General features: G+C 35.6%; 1 protein-coding gene across 2 annotated transcripts in view; it reads left to right on the top strand.

The window, feature by feature from the left end:
- The window catches only part of LOC149789187 (uncharacterized), a 57,098-nt gene extending 32,559 nt beyond the window's left edge, over nt 1–24,539 (top strand). Inside the window, exons 2-6 of one of the 2 annotated variants that reach the window (XM_089975333.1) lie at nt 11,031–11,190; nt 15,891–16,039; nt 16,871–17,000; nt 18,153–18,282; nt 24,221–24,539. In XM_089975333.1, the coding sequence (XP_089831459.1) occupies nt 11,031–11,190; nt 15,891–16,039; nt 16,871–17,000; nt 18,153–18,282; nt 24,221–24,232 (581 nt within the window). In that variant the 3' untranslated portion in view covers nt 24,233–24,539. Of the gene's footprint in view, nt 1–11,030; nt 11,191–15,890; nt 16,040–16,870; nt 17,001–18,152; nt 18,283–24,070 lie in introns of both variants that reach the window. The other variant, XM_089975332.1, reaches the window with a different exon arrangement.
- Nucleotides 24,540–24,764: the final 225 nt, after the last annotated feature.

Here is a 24,764-nt window from a genome sequence, read left to right as displayed (position 1 = left end):
CACTTTCAATAAATTCTAAAAGGTGGTATTTCGGTCACATATACTTTAACGTGGAAAAGGGAGTTACTGAGTATGAGTGTGTTACCACCATGTTATCTACATACTGAATGTGAGTGGGTTATCACCACGATATCTAACCACTGGGTACGAGTGGGTTACCAGATATTGTTACGTATATTTAATTTGTATTTTTGCTGGGTTTTTTTAATGATTCTATATTGTACATCAGTATTTTGTACTTAGCCTTGTCCAAAATCAAGTTAAATGTCTATATGACCAGTGATATTTATTTTGTAAACAACATAATTCATACCAAATATTTTTCACTGAGTGTGGATGAAACATTCAGATCATTATCAGTGGAGGTAAACTGTTTATTTATGTCTGGATTTAGGACATTATATTTCTACTTAGAAATTCCTAAACTTGTTGACAACATTGAATATTTTATAAAGTAGATTGACCTAAATCCTGGGTCTAATAATGTGCCATAGCTTTTTATATACTGTTGTTTACTTGGAAAATTACTCATTCTGGATTTAACATTTAAAACAGAATCAGTCTTAATGTTGTATTCAGTTTTTCATTGGGGGGGGGGATTATTTATTTAAATTATTGCTCTCTGGAAATACAAAGTGCTCAATGATATTCTGTGACAGGAACATTAATTTGTAATAATAGTGAATTCAGACAAGAACATTATCGATAATATTATTGTCAAGAGCCTGTTAGAACGTCATGACACTCAAGGCCATTGGCACATTAACAAGTTAGAGACTACAGGCACAATTCAACACTTTCAATATTGGAACTTATTTGGAATAATGTTGGAATTCAGTTGGAACTTCATACATTGGAACTTGTTATAGAACCTTAAGGAATATTTAGGATTTAATTCACAATGTAGTAAGATCTTTTTAATTTTCACTATCGCATTTACATATATACTCCTAATAAAAGCTATCTCTGTCGTTTTATTCAGCTTTCAGGATTTATCATGATTTACTGAGGATTACCATCTATTACTGGAAGTTGTCTTGCTATCACAGACTCTGTAATTTGAGCTCTTTCACGGTTGATTGAATGAAGCTGATTCTGGAAAAAAATCGGAAAATTCTAAATTTCTTTAGGAAACAACTGACATTAACAGATTTGCTTTTCGCGACAAAATTATTTTGATTGATCCCGGTTTCACTACATGTTTCAAAACCTCTCCTTAATTTGACATGTTAAGATAATCGTGCTTGCAATACCGTAGAAAATATCTTCATTTATTTATATATTTATTTGTTTCTGTCTTTGTATTTTGAAGTAGAGAAAATAGAAAAGATAAAAATGGATATATCTTTAAAATGAATATTGGAAGTGTTTTTATTCTTGAAAAAGAGATCGTAGGCATTCCTTAAACTAGATGAAATTATCAACGTTCCCTCAAAGATAAAACAGAAATCCTTCTCAGAAGAATTCAAAACATTATGACTCTATGCTAACTTTTAACACTTTCGAAACAATGAGGCAAATACTGAGGCAAAATAAAGTTAATAAGATAGATGTGCAAAAATCTAGCTTTGAGAAAGAGAATCTTTGTAATATCTATCCTGTCTTACGATATTAGTTCCTTCTTTAGTGGTACAATACGAATGTAGGCTACCATTAAGAAAGGTTAACAATACATTGCTGTCATCAAAGGGTTAAGTCAATCATTAAATGGTACAACTGTTTATAAAAGTTCAAGCCATTATCGCCGTAAGTTTAAGGAGGACATTAATCAGAGTGTCATTGGAAATCCAGCAAGTGTGGTCAGCCTACCAAATAGCCATCTATCCCCTCCCGATTCATTTTGTACCATCTCTACCCCACTTCCATTCACCCCCTCCTCAGACCCTATCCCCATGAATTTATTTAAGGCAGGCATTATTAAGAGTTATGTTTTCTTGAGAGCTTTGAAGAAGTGACGATTCACCGTCTACTGTGTTAACAAGAAAACACGAATAACATGTAAATGGCCATTTTCAACTTTGACCGCTAAAACGGCACTTGCCCTTCTCATAAAACGCACAATATCCTTGAGATGTATAGATCAAAACTTTTATTTGTTTTCGTCGAGATTGTGAAAACTTTAAAATGCTGACACGGTCAGAGTCATTAGAATCGCTATTTCCTTCCTGAAGATATGCATAATGTCTCAGTCACATTTGAACATATTTGTTGTGTAATCGCATTTATTAATATTAGAGCATGGAAGTGAATATACTGAGAGTACGAAATAAAATCTGGCATACAGCTGAGGTGCGAAATTAATGCCAACCTCTCAACTTAACAATCTCACAAACTAATTACATGCATTGTATATCTGCCTTATATCTGCCCATTTATTAATCCACCCATTCATTAATATTTAATGCCTTTCTTATTTCCAAAGATTTTATGACAAAATCCTTGACTGTGTAAAATTCTGACCAATTAATATAAGAATTAATATTCGACGACGGGAGAGACATGATAGAGATTAAATTACTTCCATAGGTTACCATGTGGCCGAGCCTTTTGGGACGCACTGGAAATTCTACTGTAAATGTGTTCATAGGTTTAAGATAGGAATGTTAATATTGAAAAAAAAAAGAGTTTATGGGGACAAGGGAAATGTAATGTCATAGGCTTATTCCATGTAAAAAATATAAGACGTAGGGTAAATGTAATATAATGTTAATATTTTTAGATACTGTGTGACGCACATTTTAGTACTACCCAGCCCCGGGTTTTGATTACAATCCAAACACACCACATATGTAATCAAGCACCCTTTTTTTACCTTCTATCCAAAACCACACACCTACAACTGAGCGCATATTTTTATTACTATCCAACACTTGTAGGGCTCAACGTGGATTTAACATTTGAAAACGCTGACAGCTTCAAACATATCTTTTTTTTGAGTTTCTATAAGGATGTAACATTCGAATAGCTATCTAGAATCCAGTACTTACTTATGTAGTACCCAACATCCCATACGCACATTCAAAAATGCCTTGAGTGGTCTCTAAAATTGCACACCTATTATCAGACGGAAAGGGCATACTGAAGAAGAATGGGATGAAATAAAAGAAACATACTATCCAACATGTAATCCTATAACTATCCAAGACCTCATAAGCATTATCCAAAACTTTGTGAAGTGTCTATAAATTGCACTCCGACTTTGAGACGTAAAGTGTATGATGTAAAGGGGGTAGGTGGGTGAAATCACACAAACATAATATCACACACACGGCCTACACTACAAAACACACCAGCTTTATATACTATCCAATACGCCCTTTTTATTATCATATAACACCCTTCATACTATCTAACAACCTCATTTTGAGTGATATCCAATAAGCACTTTTAGCACTTTTATATACTAATCAGCACAGACGCTAGTATCTAACGCCAGCTTTTTAATCCTTCACAAACCCTACTATCCACTTTTTTATTACTATTTAACGCACACTCTACAATCCAACACCCATGTTTTGAGTATTGTCCAATACTCACGTTTTGTTATACTATCTAACACCTACTTTGTGATTACTATCTAACAAGATGTGGGAGTGATCAAGATCTCCTACACTTACTAACCAACGAAAAGGATAGTAGTGCGTTATAGACATTATACATACATACACACGCACCTACCATCGCATAAGAGTGGTAGGATATAACAGAAGGGGATGAAACATACATACACTAGCATACAGAAGCAAGTGTTGATGGCAAATCCGGATAACGCACTGCTGTATGAGAATCTCTCCGATTCCGTATGTGGACCTGAAAGAACCATGGCCAAGGTTGATATAGAGAAATGTGAAAGAGGATGTACATCCATTTTGCTTTTATAAAATCAATGCAACATCATTTATTTAAAAAGAATATGCTTAATAATAATAAGAATTTTCTTTAACACATAACATGAAAACAAATAAACAATACTGAATATTAGCGTATTTGCAAGGTTGACAACGTTGTGAAGTCACACTTTCCTGCCAATGATGGAAGGCACACTATGTTTCTTAGCTAAAGACAAGAGATAGCCACAATGTTCACAAAAACATCCTTCTAGTTTATCACAATTTCTAAAGCACTCACGCTCAATGCAAGTCACTAAATGTTCTTAGGTTAATTTAAGATGCATTGCTGAAGAAATTACACAATATTGTCAAAACGCCAAGGAATCTGATCCTTATAATCTCGCATTGTTTACTCAAGTCGATACAGCATATTTTCTTATAAAGTCAATAATATAGTCTTCAGAGGAGAAATCCATCGGAATCAAAGTATTCCACACTGAGATCACTGGTGAAATAGACGGCTACTCAATGTGTTCCTGGCCGATGACTGCCGTCTGTTTCGGTCCCAGATACCCATTCTTTATTTCTTTTGCGTTTTCACAGGTAATGATTAGCTATCAATTCCCACCTGACTTTTTCCTGCGCCTAACTTTGACAAGAACAATTTATTTGAGGTCTTAGATGACAGTGATTGAAGCCACAAACCAGTTAAGTACCTAGAGCAGAAATGATATTTCGCACGATGATTAAGCAGGAAGATATGCTTTGTGGAAATCTGATTTCACTCCCGACCAAAGCAGCGATGAAATACGTTTCCATTCTATAAAACTGCGTCAACTTCATGTGGAACTTCAGTTTGCAGTAGCTGTTGTCTAGCGACTTATCGGTACGACAAATATATCTACTTTGACAATACACTGGCAAAACCTTTTCGAAAATGAAGTTTCGATCTGACATTTCTAATTGAGATTAGAATATTTTGTCCAAGATCTACTTTTGCATTAATGATCGCAATGTCAAAATGTGATTTACTACCGGGAAGATAATGAGCATGTACACATTCTCGGTGAAAGTGTTAGGCGTTTACACCTTCCTCGTAAACAGCAATGGCAGAATCCACTTTGAAAGGAACGACCCTGAGTAACAGAGCGGCCATGTTTCTTACCACACCGACCACATCGGAGTACACAAGCATTAAAGTGGAGCCTATCGTTCAAATACGACATGTTAACGAAACTAATTAACAAATCGGTCGTTTTTGTAAATGCCTTTCATGGGAGCCAAATCAGTGTATCCACAAAAAAATGGAAAACAAACTAGGACAAAAGGAATGATCACTAATTGACCATCGGAAAAAATGCATTTTAAGTTAATGAGCTATTTTATGGAGCTTTATCAGTACACTTCGGCCAGTTTTCTAAAGTGCTTGGCCAGAGTGATACTGAAAATAGCTGAAATCGTTTCGACGAGATCTTGAGCATTAAAATAAGACACAAACGGAACATAGAGTCAGTTGGGAGTTCTCTGGTGGAGGTGTATTTGATTCGTAAAAGGAAGGATCATATTTGTCCAAGTGTTCTTCGTTCAGGATACCGACGGTGAAAGTGTTTTGACCTTGATGATATTAATGGCTTACGTAGGACGAATGGTTTCTACAAGCTTCCTGATCGAAATGTATGGCTTGAGGCGATGTGACTGTCAAACAACATAATGTGCTGTTGGGAAGAACATTCACTGAACTGTCCTGGGTAATGCTCAATAAAATTGATTGTTCATAGCTCTGGTCTCCGGATAGTCACTAGTTGTCAACGACGAATGATTTTCCAGAAAGGGTTCCAGTATAGGACTGCTAATCTGATTGAAAAAATTGTTTCGTCAGGATTTGGTGAAACTACCGTTGTTATTGTTACTGTCGGTATATTTCAGCACAGGGTTGATAAAAAGATCATAAAATTAACATTTGAGTTACATAGTTCACAGTTCTTAATCTCCTTTACAATAACTACTCCGATGACACAATATAAAAATCTGGTTTAGGGAAACGTCTTACATATCATACTCAAAGTTGTTATTGCTGTTGCTGTTTTTGTATTTCCTGAAGGGCATGCTGTGTTGAAGGGCATGTTGATCACTTCTGCTTTTGTTTATAGTCGATGAGTTGTGAAACCCTTTCCTACGAATTTTGATTCTTTGAAGTCGACCTTTTCCCACTTTTGATATTGTACAGTTCGTACAGTTCGTCTTCGTTCTTAGTCACTCTTTGTAACTGAGGCGTGTACAATTTTCATCTTAACGCTTCTGTTCATATTTTCCAATTTATAACATTCTTCTGCAAATGTGAATCAAATTTCATGTCTATAAATGGTGTCTTATTCAATGATTCCTCAGATGTTGACAACAACAATCGCATTGCTCACACACACACACACACACACACACACACACACACACACACACACATGCTTATATAAAACCACACAAGAAAGGTAGTTATTATAGAGCGATTTAGTTTTTGTTTCAATTGGCTATCAATAGAAGACTAATTTTTCAATGTGTTATATGTGGTTGTGCAAAAGGATATATATGTCTATGTAGTTCATAATAAAACTTACTTAACCTTTAGGCGTATAATATGTGCAAGCACGACTCGCAGTGTACAGATAGTCAAGTACTTCATGTACGATGCATTACGTCCTTGTTTTCCATCATGTCTAATGTCTAAAGAAGGCTACTTTTGCAGTTTTCAATATAGAACAATTTTATTTTCCTTTGTTAATTGTTGGTTCGAACCAACAAACATTTTATCCATTACAACATCACAACCCTAAAATTGAAAAACTGACGAAAACAAAACTTGGAAAAAAGAATTAAAAATGGTGAATTGAAAGATTAAATTGAACAGGGAATGTGTACAAAAAAGAATATTGAGCCAAATTTCAAAAACTTAATTTGAAAATGAAAATTCATAACCATAAACTCAAAGCGAAATGTTGGCAAACAAATATTTGAAAATTAAAAAATACCCCCGCCTCAAATATTCAAAGATTAAAATTTAAAAGGAAAATTTGTGGGAGGGGTTATTCTTCTTATTTTATCTTCTCTAGTAAAAGTTTATATCTCTGTATGATAGTATAGTGTGTACATATTCATACCCTTTTCGCTAGTAATGTGCTGGATAGTATATAACTAGATGTTTATTGCTTAAAAAGCGTATTAGACTGGAAATTGGGATATTGTACTAAATCCTACCCATGAAAGGTTTAAAATCTTTCAATATGGATGAGTTGCTTGAGCATGCCAGACATTATGATCTTTTTGAAGCGAAAGCATCTTTAACAAAACCATTGGGTTAATAAAGAATGTTTGGGTTCCGTATTTGGTGCGAAAAGAAATATTGGATTATAGTGCTTTGGTTTTGATTAGTAAGTATGTCTCCTGGTTTGATAGGAAATTAAAGGAATTACAAGATTTAAAACAGACGGAATTGGAGTTATCAAAGATTCAGTTCAGAAAGAAAGAATGGAAATACAAATGCAAAAGCAGAAAAGGAAATGCAAATTAAAAAGCAGAGATAGAAAGAATAAAGAGGCATACAAATGCAGATATAATGAGAGAGAGAGAGAGGAAAAGATTTAAGACAGATGCAAATTCAGAAATAGGAAAAGGAAATAAATATACAATTGCAGAGAGAGAGAGAGAGAGAGAGAGAGAGAGAGAGAGAGAGAGAAAAGGGAGAGTCAGAGACATAATGAATAAGGAGTAATATTAATGTAAAGAGAGAAAGAGAAGAGAAGCAAATTATTGTGCAGAGAGAGAAAGAGAGAGAGAGGGAGATACAGAGGCGGAGAGGAAAAGAATTAGGACAGATACAAATTCAGAAATAGGAAAAGGAAATAAATATACAATTGCAGAGAGAGAGAGAGAGAGAGAGTCAGAGACATAATGAATAAGGAGAAATATTAATGTAAAGAGAGAAAGAGAAGAGAAGCAAATTGTTGTGCAGAGAGAGAGAGAGATACAGAGGCGGAGAGGAAAAGAATTAAGACAGATACAAATTCAGAAATTGGGAAAGGAAATAAATATACAATTGCACAGAGAGAGAGAGAGAGAGAGAGAGAGAGAGAAACGGGAGAGTCAGAGACATAATGAATAAGGAGAAATATATAATAATGTAAAGAGAGAAAGGGAAGAGAAACAAATTATTGTGCAGAGAGAGAGAGAGAGAGAGAGAGAGGGATACAATAAGGATTAAAAGAATTAGAACTGGCAGGCGGAGCATAACCCCCTTTAAACATAAGATCAGGTTTTGATGTTACCAGTCATATTAGGTTTTACTCCATTTAAAACTAAAGAAGTAAATATATACTTTCCTCACTTTGAGAAAATTGCTGTAAACTTGAAATGGCCAATAGAACATTGAACTTTGCCATAACATAATCGATGTATTAGCAAAACTAGCAAGTTATATACTTCACTCTCGGTACGACGAATGGCTAATGATGCTGTGGTTAAGGAATGTATCTTAAAGGGTTATGCGTTGGTATTTGAGACATATCCACAAAGATTTAGGATTTGTAGAAAACAAACTTGATAAGCTCATGTCGAATTTGCAAATAAAATAGAACAACTCTTTGATAGGTGGTGCCCAGCCAAGAAGGTTGATAAAGATTACGATAACAATACACAGCCAAGAAGGTTGATAAAGATTACGATAACAATACACAGCCAAGAAGGATGATAAAGATTACGATAACAATACACAGCCAAGAAGGTTGATAAAGATTACGATAACAATACACAGCCAAAAAGGTTGATAAAGATTACGATAACAATACACAGCCAAGAAGGATGATAAAGATTACGATAACAATACACAGCCAAGAAGGTTGATAAAGATTACGATAAACTCAGACAGCTCATATTAGTTGAAAACTTCGAGAATTACATCCATATTGATGTCAATGCATTTTCAAGTACTGATTCCATAGAACGATAAGATTCCTTTGAAGTTTGGGAACCATGCTGTGTCTTTGTAGCTTTAGTTGACCAACAATTCAATACAACATTAAGTACCTGAACTTTTTAAATTTAACAGTCAAATGAAAACTGTCATTCTAAATTTTCTTCAAGTCATTTTGGGGTCGCTGGAATATGAAAATTTCTTCAGTAGCTCCCAAGCGACTTTCTTTCTGTGTTGATCCTGATTCTTTATGTCCGGTGGAGGTAAATTATGTTGAAAATGGGTCAATCATGTTTTCTTAAAAATAGCGACCACGAACTTCTGCCAACACTTAACTTCTGCCAACACTTCTTCGAGAGTGTTCAGTGACACAAAATGTCGTCGTCGCTTGGCTTCTGGAAATGTGTGATCATTTCATTCCGCTCTTTGATTCAAACTTATTTTGATCAGGTTGCATCTTATTCCCTATATCTAGATTATCCATCGACCAAAGAAAGTGCACTCATTCAGTTTTCAGTCTGCGAAGATGGAAGAGTAAAAACAGATCTCACCTCTGTTAAGGTATTTACAAAGAATCCATGGATAGTATACTTCCAACAATACTTCCGACTACTCCTTTCGAGAAAAAAGCCAATATACCTGTCATATTTGTCAGGCCAAAAATATGGTGAGTTCTAGAATATCAACATCGTCAAGATAAAGGAACCAAAATGACGGGAGAAATGAGAGACAAAAATAAGATAACTGTTATCATTCTCAGGAATAGTCATTGTCCTTCATAATGCGGCTAACAAAAAAAGAAAGAGAAGGAGCATTCAAAAACAGAAACAGAACAAAAACCCATTCCAGTAGGGAAATTCAAGAAGACGAGGCAAGCAGAAGAAACAGTAGAAGAACCCATACCATTGAAAAACAATTAAAAAAAGAAAAGTGTGGACTTTTGTGCTGATTTCTAAAATTTAATTGTGATTCTCATTTCATAAATATATACGAATAAAAACGAAAGTGTGTATTGTCTTATCTTTTTCGCTTAATATGGCTTAGATATTCAAGAACCTTTACAGACAAAATATGGCTTGGTGGATAGTAAGTGTGGGATGTTGGATAGTAAAATTTAGTGTGTTGGAGAGCAGAATTTTTGTTAGCCACTCTACAATTTTCGTTGGTGGGTAAGTGTTATGTTTGTCACTTTAAATAGCATTAAATGTTTTAATTTTCTACGCATATTGTTTCAATTTTGTAAATTATCTTTTATTAAAATGTTAAATTATATTTTCAGAAATTGCAACAAAAGAAAATATTCAACTTAAAATTATCGGGACATTGTTCTGTCTTCGCAAAATTCCGTATATGCTGTTCAGTTTATATTTGTGAGAAATCTATAAATTTACAAATTTCTCTCTTTTAAACTTTTTTGACAATTTGTAAAAATTAATTTTGCAAATTTTAAGTTCGCGATTAATGTATTTTTAATCACCTTTAAACTCTGTATTCGTTAAGAAATTTTAAAAATAATTTTCAGTTTCAGTTAAAATCCAGTACACTTTCGGAATTTTAGTGCTAATTTTAGTCTCATTTTTTAAAAAATATCAATATTTCAGATTTTCCTCTGTCTCCGCGAGAGTCTAGAATATTTTTGGAATTTTAATGCTACTTTTATTCACAGCTAATTTAATCTAACGTTCCTGGATTTTCTTCACTCTCGGTTCAATTCTGGGATAATTTCGTAAATTTAGCATTACTTATAGTCACATACATTAAAGCGTTATTATGAGAAGGGTTTCCTTGATTAAATCTGTTTATAGCATCAGTACAATGCATGCAAATTTAACTACACCGCAAAAAGAATTGGAAGTATAGGAAATGATCTATACATGCTCAAATCAGCCAGTTCTTATACACGGGGTTTTGGTGGATAATGTTTTTGACATCAGACGTCAGCCACTTCTAACAATACAAAAATGTGGTCCATCTGAAGTTAAATGCATATTACGACTAACATACAAATAACAGTCCCCTCGTGATCTGCAACGCCTTTGCAATATCAAACGTTTTACTTGCTAATGTTTCATACCTTGATCTTTGTAATGTGGGACATTTCCTTAATTTTTATTGTATCATAAATTTCGTATAAAAGCAAATCATTAGTTTTATATCATTAAACATATATCTGTTTATTAATACTCCTTCCTGCCCATGGTCGCTTACCGTACATTTGACTGTATTTGTTTCCACTTCAGGCTACATATATGTGCGGTATTCATGCGCATGCACGGAAAATCCGAGGGATGATGCGTTCTCCTGCTTTAAGGATTACAGCACCCAGAAATTAAATTTGGACAGCAGCGAACGTCGGCTATATTCGGGGACTGACGTGGAGACCCTGAGGGCATTTTGCAGGTTCTCTTTTTTCTGTTATCTGTCAATAGATAGATAAATAGATAAACTAATAATAATAATAATAATAATAATAATAATAATTATTGTGGGCTCAGTACAGCGCTTAATCTTTGAAAGCTCTAAGAGCTTTACAATATTAGATAACACATAAGAGCATATACATACAATGTCAGGATTACGAAAACAAACCATGAAATTACAAAACTAAATGATGCTTACAATAATTAAGGAAGTAAACATTAAAAAATCGTTAAGTATGTTCTTGTAGTTGTAACAGGTGAATTTTAAGCGAAATATTGATTGAGATCAGTATACTTATGTCTAAGATCTACGGGAAATCCATTCCACGTAGCTGGGTCCTGGAATGCAAAAGAACAATGAAAATACGGGTGTCACAAGAGGAGCATGCGTTTCTAGATGGAGTGAGGCCAGATAGGTATATTAGACTGCAGCCAGTCAACGAAATTAGCATAGTTAACAGATTTTGCATTTGATTCTGGATGGAACGGGTAGCTTACAGAGCAGAGAGGAGGTGTGCTCAGTTCTTCATAATTTAAGGATAATCCGAGCAGCTGTGTTATGAACATTTTAAGTTTCTGTAGTAGATACTGAAACTAGCCACGGAAACAATGGAAGCGAATTACAATAGTCCAGGATTGAAAGTACTGAGGAATACACAATTGTTTTAATGGCGTCAACGGAAAGAAGATTGCAAACGGAGCTCATGCATCTCAGGTGCAGACATGCAGCCTTGCATATATTCAAGGCATGTTGGTGTAATGAGAAAGTACAATTGATAGTGACACATAGGTTTTGTGCTGGGTGTGTACTTTTAATGTTGGTATTGCTGGTGGTTTTTGTTTGAAGTAATGGACATGAATGAGATGAGTCTTTGCTTGGTGATCAGAATGGCTTCAGTTTTATCACCATTTGTCTACAGCTTTGTACATGTCATCCATGACTTCGCATCGGAAATGCACCTCTCTACACCTTGGATGGTAGCCCCAGCTTTAGTTAGGTAGAGTAGATTTGTATATTTGAGTTTTGTCAGAGTACAATTGGTGAGACACCGGATGTTGATCTATGACACTTGATAGCGGCTGAGTGTATTGATCAATAGATCAGGGCCGATAAACAGATCCTTATGTAACACCAAAACATATATCAATTGGGCAGAGGCGTAGCTATAATATTTTGCGCCCGGGGACGAACTATAAAATTGGCGCCCCAGCCCCCTCCCCGTTTAATCACATTTTTGAATATTACCCTTGTTTACTTATTATAATGTAACGTTGTAAGCCTCATTTTGGCGCCCCTGTACCTTGGCGCCCGGGGACATATGTACCCCCCTGCCCCCCCCCCCCCCCAGCTACGCCTCTGCAATTGGGCTAGAATGTTTTCTATTTACGGAAACAATTTGTGTCCTGAGGGCTAAGTAGGACTTGAACCACAGCAAACCTGTCGTGAATACTAAATATATGCTGGAGATGGAGAAGTAATATGTCGTGGTACACTGTGTCAAATGCCACAAACAAGTCAAGAAAGGTGAGGACTGTAATCTTTCCACTATCACTGGACAACAAATTTTTACAAAAGTCATGTTACTGAAATAAAATTAGTCAATTCTTATCAATTTTTATGTGCTGAACACGAATATGACAGTCAAATTGCAAAATTGGCTCTAGTTTTTTTGTAATCTGCAAGAAATTAATGTTTACATAACGAAATGCATTCCAATAGTAAAAGGTCAACTGTAATAGCCTACCTATAAAAAATCAAGTCATTGACTACATCTTAGATTTCTTCGCCTGTCTCTTGTACAGCTGTTCGGGAGCATCTCTGAGGAGTGTCCAGCAGTAGTCAGCCAGCATTGTAGTGGACCATTTTCCCTGGTATCTTTGTTCCATTGTTGCGATATCTTGATGAAAACGTTCGCCGTGTTCATCACTAACAATACCACAGTTGCTAGGAAAGAAATCCAAATGGGAATGAAGGAAGTGAATCTTTAGAGACATATTGCAGCCAAGTTTCTTATACTTCATCAACATGTCTTCTACTAGTTCCTTACAGTTTTCTGCCCTAACATTTCCGAGGAAGTTTGTAGAAACTAGGCGAAAAGCATTCCATGCTTGTTTCGCGTCACCTTCCAGCAAGTTGTTGAACCGGTCATCTTTGAAAAGCTCTCGAATCTGAGGACCCACAAAAACTCCCTCTTTAATCTTTGCTTCGCTGAGTCGAGGGAATTTTTCATGCAGGTATCGGAATGCTGGCAAAGTCCGGTCAATGGCTTTCACGAAGTTCTTCATCAAACCTAGTTTGATGTGAAGGGGTGGTAGCAAGATTTTCTGAGCCTCAACCAGAGCTGGGTGTTGGATATTCTTCTCTCCAATGGCTACATTCTGCCTGTGAGTCCATTCCTTCCTCATGTAGTGCATTTCCCTTGCTCGGCTATTCCACTCGCATAAGAAACACATGTATTTTGTATATCCTTGCTGCAGTCCCATTAAAAGGGCAACTACCTTCAAATCACCACAGAGGTGCCAGCTGTACTTGTTATACTCAATGGAATTCAGTAGCTGCCTTAAGTTATCGTATGTCTCTTTCATGTGGACAGCATACGCTACTGGAATAGATGGAAGAATGTTTCCATTGTGCAAAAGCACAGCCTTGAGACTCAGTTTCGAAGAGTCCACAAATAGTCTCCATTCTTGTGGGTCATGAGTGATTTTTAAAGCATTCATGAGGCCCTCAATATCGGAACAGAATATCAGATTACTTTCCTTTCTGAAGAAAGGCTCCAATTGCTGGTGGCGCTTTCGATATGCAGTAATTGTGACATCTTCTTCTAGAAGATTCCATTGTTGGAGTCTTGATCCTAGCAATTCTGCCTTGTTCTTTGATAAGTCCAAATCACGAATCAGGTCATTTAGTTCTTCCTGTGTTATTCTGTGTGGGGTTGATGATGCACCACAGTGAAAATCTGGATCACTGCATGCTGATGGACCAGGAGAAGAACAGGTCGACTCACCTTTGTCTTCGTCAGATGAATCAAGAGAATATTCTGCTGGAGGTTCTGGAATAGGAAGTCCCTCACCATGTGGAACTGGTCTCAATGCAGACGGAATGTTTGGGTAGACTATTCTCGACTTCTTTCGCTTCGTTATTCCGCCGGAAAGAGGAGGAACCAAGCAGAAGTAACAGTCATTTAGGTGGTTGCTTGGCTCTCTCCACACCATTGGGACTGCAAACGGCATTGATGACCTTTTGCAATTCAACCACTGTGAAAGCTGTGTTGTACATGTAGCACAGCATATATGCGGAGCCCAAGGCTTGTCTTGGTCACCAACCTTGCATCCGAAGTAAAGATGATATGTCTTCTTCACTTGAGAATTGATACTTTTCTTCTGGTTGGCAAACGTCACTTCCCCACAAATATAGCAAAAATTGTCCGCGGTATTAACACACTTTCGAGGCATTACTGTTCTTTATTGTACGTAAATGGATAAAATAATAAGTTTTATGTAACAGTAGCTTGAACTGTCTCGCACAACGTCTAAAATATTTTAAATGCTGAACCTATCTGATTGGGCTTTATATAGTACACTGCTTACGTCAGCTTCAGCAGCCGCCTGGCATTAGTATAATAGGCCTACACATGTATAGTACACTGCTGACGTCAACTTACTTCAGCAGCCGCATGGCATTAGTATTGCATTGCATCAGAAAATGATGCAATCAACTGTGGATGATGTGAGCATGATGGTATTATGCAATGTTACATCATTATTCCGGATGTTGCTGCAGTCCTACTGGAGAAATTTACACAGTGAAACATAGAAAATGAGGTATATGAATATCTTCAAAACGAGAGCCAATACAAATTTTTCACGGTTATATTCGTGTTCGGCACACCAAAATACTACAGATTAGGGCCTTTTCAAGTCAGTAATGATTTCACTGTTGACCAGTGTATTCAAAGCAGTGATGTCAATAATAATAATAATAATAATAATAATAATAATAATACAGTACATATTATTCCCAAAGTGATCTTACAGTATAACCTCTCTTGAAAATTTATTTAATTTCGCGGCTGCTGTGTAAATGTTTGTGGCTTTTCATACATCCTTGCCAGCAACGGGTTGAATACATCGAACAATGTCCTATAATTTAGAATTTTAAAAAAATGCCATTGCAAACATGGTAAATGTTTTGCATATCAGATGCAGAACTGTATACTCACATGATATAAAAGTGTATATTGTTTTCTACAGCTAAAAACAGTGATGCTGTGCTAGTTTTCAATGATAATCCGTCATGAATATTAGGAATCATATCATCAGTATGTTTTGCTTTTTTCATTAATATCGAGTTGGGAATCGTGATAAGATATTTCCTAGCAGCAAACAATCGAAATATGCAACAAGATCCCATATTCAGATAATAATACCATTTCTCGAAACATCCTTGAGGTAATGACGCATGACTTTATATCATTGGTTCTTCTAACGTCAGTGGAAAATATTTGACTTGTAGATAATCCTCTACACAAGTAATTGTAAACAGTGCCAACGCCAAGCAAAGACAAAATTCAGTAGAGTTCAATTGTATGCATCGACAAGATAGTCAAATACTGCAATAGTTCTTCTTGCCCATATAATAGTCATTTTACTTGTATTTATTAGACAATTTTATTTCAGCTCCTTCATATCAGCCATGGCATGTATCTCAGAGCTCATAGAAACATGCCCGGCTGATAAACATTCAGACATTGAAATGACATTGGTCAATTTTCAAGAGTTCGAGACAGTGCTAGCCATTCTCTGCAAAACAGAAGATCTGTATGAAAGTAAGTACTGTACAACTCGCATCCATATGTGTATCAATTGATTTTCTTTACTTCCTTAATACGTTAAGCGATTTGAAAAGTTACTTATCGGAGGAACTGAAATCGTTTCAAATCTTTGGTCTTGATTGCCATTTTTTATCTCCATATTACGACCTGAAATAAATAAGTGTTCCATATCTCTATTGAAGCTTGCTTGAGTCTTTGAGGCTAGCTCTTGATAATGTAAGTTTTATCAGTCATCTGCTTGAAACATGATTTATTGTGGCACCATCTAACTAACATTTAATCTGCATTTTATCATCAATCTTTCTGGCTAATCGAATTATACGTTATGGATATTCTCTGTTCTGCTCAGTTCAGGAAATAAATCTAAATTGGTATGAAACCCATGTGCCTTGATATAGTCCGTACTCTAATAGAAATGTTCATGGAAAAAGGCGGGAAGAGTGTATGATCTGATAAAAACGAAACAAAAAAAAATTGCTTTATGACCATGATAAGAAAGTGCATTCTACATTACGTTTACATAAGGAGAGAGAGAGAGAGAGAGATGATCTTAATAGTTTCATGTGTGTCTACGTTTCCTAATCAGATATTTTGACATTTGAAGAAGTTGTTTTGAATATTTAATACAAAGACATATACTACATTGTATGCATTCCTATGTTCCTCGATAGAGAACATTATAGTTTTTTTTATTGTTTTAAATATGACTCCTTTGTGTAGCATTTGTAACGTTAAATATTGGTGGCTATTATTGTCATTGCTTTCATATTATATGCTGTAATATTGCCGTTCTTTATAATAATGAATGTTATTTTTTATTACCAGAATATGCTCAATACCAAACCTGCTTTTATACAAGAGGGTTGAGATCAGAGAAGTGCTTTCAATTATCCTTTAATTCGAGTATGAACTTGATGTCCAGTTTTGAGTATCTCTCCACTGAAGAAATATGTGGGTAAATGGTTGTTGATAATAATAACAAATATCAAATCGCCCGCCACAGTGTTGCAATGACTAAATATAGGCTACAATTACCCTGTATATGGAGAAATTATTTTGTACAGGAACATAGCATATTAAATGGTGCAATTAAAATTGTGAATATATATCACTAAAATTATCTTTCCACTATAACCAGTATTTATATTGATACGCAATAAAAATATTTTATGACAGCTGTTTTCTAAAGATTTTGTGCGTGTTCGTTTTATTGAAATAACTAATCCTTCCGAAATCCTAATGAGTAAGGAGAAATTATTTCATTAAAACAACCGATAAGATCGTGCAATTAAAATTATTTCATTAAAACAACCAATACGATCGTGCAATTAAAATTTTGAGCATATCATTACAATTATTTTTCAACTATGACGAATTTTTTTAAAAACCTCAAAAGCAATTATTTTTTATGACGGTCATAGCCTGATTTTAAAGCTTCTATGTTTGGCGGTTTATTAAAATAATTGATGATCTTTCCAAATCCCCAGATGCAATTTTCAAAGTTCTCACGTAATGTCGTCCGCGACAATGATGATGATATTGGTGGTGGTGGTGGTTATGGCTTGATTGGTCGCATTTGAACTAATAAATTTTGTATGGTATGTCACACTTTCAATATTTGCACATTACTGTATGCAAAGAAAATGTTATTAAAAGATAAAAGTTTGCAGTATTTTGTATATTGTACAGGCACTTAGCAAACGAAAAAGAAAAGAGGAAAAATCATAAAAATTATCTTGTTACACGTTACCTTCTTATTGATCACGGGGCCCCGAGTGGCCGAGTGGTCTAAAGCGCTCACCGTTCAGGATCACTGCCATCTTACCTCTGTCTGCGTGGGTTCGAGTCCAAGGCTCGGCTAGCGTGGGTACGTGGGAAAGCCTGCCAGTGGCTTCTCGTGGGTCGGTGGTTCTTCCCTGGGTTTTCCAGGGTTCTTTCTTTCCAGTTATACTGGCCGCCACGTATAGCCTATCTTGTGCTGAAAAATGGCGTTAAACCCTAGAACAACAACAACTTATTGATCACAGTTTACGTTGTTTCTTTTATTTCTAAAACAAAGCTGTAAAATAGAAAAGATAATAGCTTTATTTTCTGTTTCGGTTTCCAGAAAACTTCAGATAACAATTGATTGCATCAGGAGAAACATTATACAAGGGTGTGGACCCAAAGCAGCCGATCTAGTGGAACTCTTAGTGAGGCCAATGGTCCGCCAAAGCAATAGTTGTGATATACAGGAGGTAATCGATGAAAATGGCTTGAATTCGTATTAAAGTTTTAGTGTAGCTTCGTGATGTCAATTTTGAAGAAAAAAGTAGACTTTGAATTGTTATCATCGTTATTGGTTTTAATTTGACATTCTTTGGAGGTACAGTTGTTTCCGTGGCGTTGTCCTTGATCCTGATTTTGATATGTTTTGTGCTACACTTTCTTGTTGACCTTGATAGAGAGATCAAATCATTAAGGTGAAGCCTCCAACCGATGAGGACGAATGTTAAGGACAAAACCACATCAACACCTTTGCCCCCAAGATGTATCTTAAGGGTATGACATATGATGTCTCAACAAAGACATTGACATTGCGCGTAGCGAGAATCTCCTTGAGGTGTAACGCTAAACTATTCGAGGTAAAAAATTAAGGATATTACCATAGCTACAACTCTGACACTAAGGGTCTCAAGCTGTACAAGCACATTCCAAGATTGGTTTTACTATTTCCCTGAAAACTAGTTATTGAATAGGGTGCGGACAATATGTTAATTTTTATCTTAACACGCATAAGTAAATTTTAAGACCGGGTATAGTTTGCAATTTGTAAGGTCTGTTCCACATCAGTATTAATTAAGATATTTAATTTAAATTTGTGATTTTGAGAAGGTGCTTCCTTCAACATTTTCGTTGTATGACTTTTCATTTTTGGTGAAGAGTATACCCCATTTTAAAGCCTATTGCTCTAATTTATTCTCGTCATTTTGTACAGTGTCCTCCTTAGTTCGAACTGGTCTATAACACAAATAATCATCAACAAAGTAGAGTGATTCCTAAATCCACTCCAAGCATTATGTTCTGGATATACAAAGTAAAAACAAAGCGATTCAAGCTGTACCCTGATGTACCCTTGTTCTCTGAAATAATATTGAAAAGATATTAGACCAATCAGGCATTGAAGTACTTACAATAAATATTTCTCGTTGACGTAAGGAAGAATATATCAAGTGTGATGTTACATTTCAATGTTATAATGAAACAGTTTGTTTTTAAACAATTATTGGACGACAGCTCCCTCGATGTCCGGTACAAAATATCTACTTCGTCACCATTTTTAACATTTTTAGAATCAATAATATAATACAGTTGTGTTTCGCAGTGTGAAATATTCAGAAGACGTGTTATCTATCATATTAAACAAATAATGTATATAGATGGTCAGAAGTTTAGTTTTAGCTATGTGCAAGAATATGCCCAAAGCATGGATGGCTTTAATATAAATACGACCCCCAAATAAGTAACGAGCTCCAGTGCAAATGATTTATTACTTCCTCGTGTTTTGCTAAGAAACGTAATGATTACGAATAATTTTTTGCCTCTTTTCAAATATTTTTGTTATTTCCTGTACAGATTAGTAATGGATCAGACAATGTGTTATCACAACACTTAAGTCTTCTCCTTTACAATTACATACTATTACATATAAATATCATTATCAGTCTAAATATTATATGTAACTCAATGTTATGAAAATAAATGATGATGATGATGATGAGAGAGAGAGAGAGATTATTGAGTCAACGATTGTGTTTACAGTCTATACCTGGACTATGGAAATTCGATAGGTGGCAACCTGATTATTCTTGGAGATTTCAACTTCCCCTTTAACTGTCCCGGAAACTCAAATACATCAAAATTCATAGATTCCATTAATATTCTCAACCTCAAACAGTCAGTTAACCAACCCACCCATAAACATGGTCACATTTTAGACAGGATTATTCATAGACCTGATGATAACATTCTTCAGTCCTCCCTGGTATCCCATGACATTGTATCAGATCGCCTCTGCATTATATTGACGTATCAGTCCCTAACCCTCCACCTTTATCTGCTATTAAGAGAAATGTCTGTATGATAAATAGAACCAAACTAATGCACGACATCTAAGCTAACCTAACAACTTGCTTACCTCCTACTCCAGAACATCTCGATAAATGCCTGCGTTCATTGCTTGACAAACATGCCCCAGCTACCAAGTGCAGAGTATCAATTCAAAAGTGTTCTCCATGGTATAGCAATGTTAGGGACCAGCTTCGCACTGCTAAAAGAGACAGCCGTAAAAAGCTGAGAGGCTCTGACTTTCCACCAGACTCACTGTTCATAAGCAAATCTATGAAGCCTCTAAGAAGAATGTCACAAATATAGTCCATGCAGCGAAATCAGCCCGCTACACTTCTAAGATCATGGAAAGTTCCAGCTGCAAAGAGCTCTTCGAGATTACTAACAAGCTAATGTCAATGAAAAAATCTACACCACTTCACTTCCAACTACCTTCTCTCCAGTCGACCTTCCGGACATATTTGCAAATTTCTTCCGTGACAAAGTACAAACCATTAGAGATAAGCTTGACACCACAATTTCAATTGACTCGTCGTCTCCATACAGTTGGGATACAGAATTTAAGCGGCAACCATTAGCAGCATTTGAACCTGTCTCTATGGATTTCGTACGTACAATCCTGATGAAGAGTGCACCAAAGTCATGTGAACTTGATCTAATTCCAACATCACTGCTGCTTGAGTGCTTAGATCCAGTATTGCCTTCACTAACTGATGTTATTAATACCTGTCTCTCATCCGGGGAATTCACGTCATTTTTCAAAACTGCCATTGAAAAGCCTCTGCTGAAGACACCAACACTAGACCATAACGATTTAAAGAACTACCGCCCAGTTTCTAATCTCCCAGTCATGTAAAATATCTTAGAAAAGGTTGTTCTATCCCAGCTTGTATCTCATCTAAATTCAAACAGACTTTTTAGCAATGTACAATCTGCATATCGCCCTTGCCACAGTACTGAAACTGCTCTTCTAAAAGTAGTTAATGACATTTTCTCTGCGTTGGATAGCGGAAAGATTACAGTCCTCATCCTGCTTGATTTGTCTCCAGCATTTGACACAATAGACCATGATATATTACTTCACCGTCTCCAGCATGTATTTGGCATTCATGATACAGCCTTACTGTGGTTCAAGTCGTACTTGGTCAACAGGACACAAATTGTATCTGCAAATGGAATACACTCCAGCTCAGTTGATATATGTTGTGGGGTCTGTTCTTGGACCTGTTCTCTTCATTCTGTACACTCAGTCTCTCTCAAGTGTCATAGATCATTATCCAGTGTCTCACCAACTGTACGCTGCTGACACCCAAATATACAAATCTAGCCACCCAACTGAAGTTGATGCTACCATCCAAGGTGTAGAGAGGTACATTTCTGATGTGAAATCATGGATGACATGTAACAAGCTGCAGATGAATGATGATAAAACTGAAGCCATTCTGATCACAACACAAATACTTTCTCATTCACATCTTTTACCTCAAACAATAAATATCAGCAACACCAACATTAAACTCACACAATTAGTACGAAACCTAGGTGTTACTCTGGACAGTACTCTCACATTGCACCAACATGTCATGAATATATGCAAGGCTGCATATCTTGTGCTGAGACGCATCAGCATAATTCGCAAATATCTTTTAGTTGATGCCACTAAAACACTTTTGTGTTCATTAGTACTTTCATGACTGGACTATTGTAACTCAATTCTGTCTGGTTCATCTCAATATCTGCTCCAGAAACTTCAAAAAGTTCAAAACACAGCTGCTTGGATCATACTTAGAGTACCACGATCAGAGCACACCTCCACGCTGCTCTGTACCCTACACTGGCTCTCCATTCGATCCAGAATCAAACATAAAATTTGTTCTCTGTGCTACGTTTCACTGTCGGACTCTAGTCCAACATACCTATCCGACCTCACCCAAGTGCACACACCAGCAAGATACTTACGCTCCTCTTCTGACAATCGTATACTCATTATTCCCACTATGAAAACAAAGTCATATGGACAGCGTTCTTTTGCATACCAGGGCCCAGCAACGTGGAATGAATTGCCCACTGAACTTTGACACAAAGACACAGTGATCACATTCAAGGGGGCTCTCAAAACTCACTTATTTCGACTGCAAGAGCAAACTTAAAGACCTAATAATGTTTCCTACCTTAATTATTCTAATTTCATGTTGTTTGTTTTTGTAATCATATCATTATATGTTTTTATATCTTATAGGTGTTGTCTAATGTTGTAAAGCGCTTAGAGCTTCTAAAGATTAGGCGTTATACAAAGTCCTCCTTATTATTATTATTATTATTATTATACACATCTGTACATTTGTGTATGGAGAGTATAATACAAATATTTAACTATTCATAGAATGAAGTATTGATTCTCACTATTCTCAAATTTTCCTGAAACTTTTTTCTAACTGCTTTGACTGGAATCTATTTTTCTAATAGTTAATATTCTTTTGAGACTACGAATAAATGGCTTACAACATGTACAAACATTTTTAACTTAAACAAAACTAAAAATATCAAAGTCTACACGTAAAGCAAGAAAGAAAACAAAAAAACATGAAGTGTACGTAACAACTTTACACCAAAATGTAAACGCAATGTGCTGATGGGAAGAGACATCTAATTCAGTCATCACATAAATCATTGAACAATTTTGAGAATAAGAATAAATTGGGACTACGTATAAATGAAATAAAGAAAAGAATATATTCCTTGAACGTTCCGAAATCTTTGAGTATAAAAATATCCATAGCAACTTCTCGTTTAACTTTGAGTCCTTGTTTATAAGAAATCTCTCATCCGACTCAAATTAAACAAACATTATTTGGATATAGGAGACAATGACGTCATTGTTGTATTCCTCATCATTGGTAGATTGCGGTTTTAAGTGAAGAATAATTGTTTTTATTTTTGTTGCACGAAGATGTGCTTTACAATTGGCATTTTATTTGAAACGTCAAACTGACACGTTTGTATTTATGAAGATCAAATTCCAAACTGAGACGTGTATATTCATAAAGGTGAAATGCCAAACTGAGACTTTTATATGTATTAAGGTGAAATTCCAAAGTGAGAAGTGTATATTTATAAAGGTAAAATGCTAAGGTGAGACGCTTATATTTATAAAGGTGAAATGACATACTGAGACATTTAGATTTATAAAGGTGAAATGCCAAAATGAGACGATTATATTCGTAAAGGTGGAAGAGTTTCGTAATGAGCCACACATTTTAATTGCTCTTCTACTGGGGGTGGGCTCCTTTATCTTAAAATGAGTTTCTTTGAATTACAGTGTAAAATGAACACAATCGAAATGCTCACATACATATAAACAATTTCACATGTACCGTTAATAACCAAGTTTCAGTGAGAGTTAATCGCCTTTACAGATCACTGACATCTCACCTCTGGGTTCAAGTCTCGGCTCGGCCAACTAGTATTTGCGGGAAAGCTTGCCAGCAGCCAGTAGGTCGGTGGTTCTTATCGGGGTTTTCCGTGGTTCTTTCGCCACTAAATATTCTGGCCGCCTTGTGTGTAACCTATCATATGCTGAAAATGGTTTTTAACCCATAAATCCATACCAGAAACATGGGCTAAATACAGGGACGTGCTGTTTGCCAGGTTAAAGTACCTGCATGTTTAGGCCTGGTACCATTAACGGAAATATCAAGTCAAAATGGGATTATTATGTTAAATTGTAAATTTTTACAAATGTTTAAGATATTTAATTTTATCATTTTAAAGAAATATATATTCACCAGTTGAGTGGTTTACTGATTTTATTCACATTTGTTTATAGTTTCCTTTTCATTCTTCTTTTTCTTTTCATTATTATTGTTATTATTATTGTTTATATTATTATTATTATTATTATTTTCATTTAATTAACAGACTTATACACATCAACAAGGCGAGGACAGACCTTTCGCAGATGATGGAGATGAAGAGACTAGAAAGTACAGTAATAGTAATTCAAACAGTTATAATAGATTCGACATTAGGTTCTACACATTTTTCATGGTCTTTTTTATGAATTTGCAGACGTTCTCCTGATGCCAACTCACTAAGCCCAGCAACCAAATCAGTTATGCAGGAAAATGTGTCTGAATAGCCTACATGTTTGTCTAAACATTCCGTGTCCATTTATCTCGCTAATTCTCGCGAGGTTGCATAAGAAAACATGAATGAGCGGCCATTATCCTGAGATGACAAGAAATCACGTGATTCTAGTTTATACTTTTGTATCGGTTACTTCCTGTGTGTCGAGGATCTTTCAGTTCCATCAACAACAAAAATTCTTATCGTGTCAAAATGTTTTTTTTTTTTATTTTGCGAAGATAAAGGAAAATCAATTCCCGTTTGTGGCCTTTTTTGTTGTTTCTGTTTATGATGGTATATTGGGCACAGCAATTGTCTTATTTCATTTGGTGGAGAAGAAAACTCACATAATGCAAAGTCGTTGAAAACGAAAAAGACATAATAGGTGAGTAAAATCCAAGACATTTTTGTACTTCTTGCATGATTAATATAATATATCATATGTACTGATGTGGGATAAAGAAACACGGCTTGAGGGGTCATAATC

This window comes from Sinohyriopsis cumingii, chromosome 11 (genome assembly GCF_028554795.1).
Source record: "Sinohyriopsis cumingii isolate HCF-2022 chromosome 11, ASM2855479v2, whole genome shotgun sequence".
Taxonomy (NCBI): domain Eukaryota; kingdom Metazoa; phylum Mollusca; class Bivalvia; order Unionida; family Unionidae; genus Sinohyriopsis; species Sinohyriopsis cumingii.
Note: the sequence above shows the minus strand (reverse complement) of the source record. Positions and strands in the feature narration are given on the sequence as shown.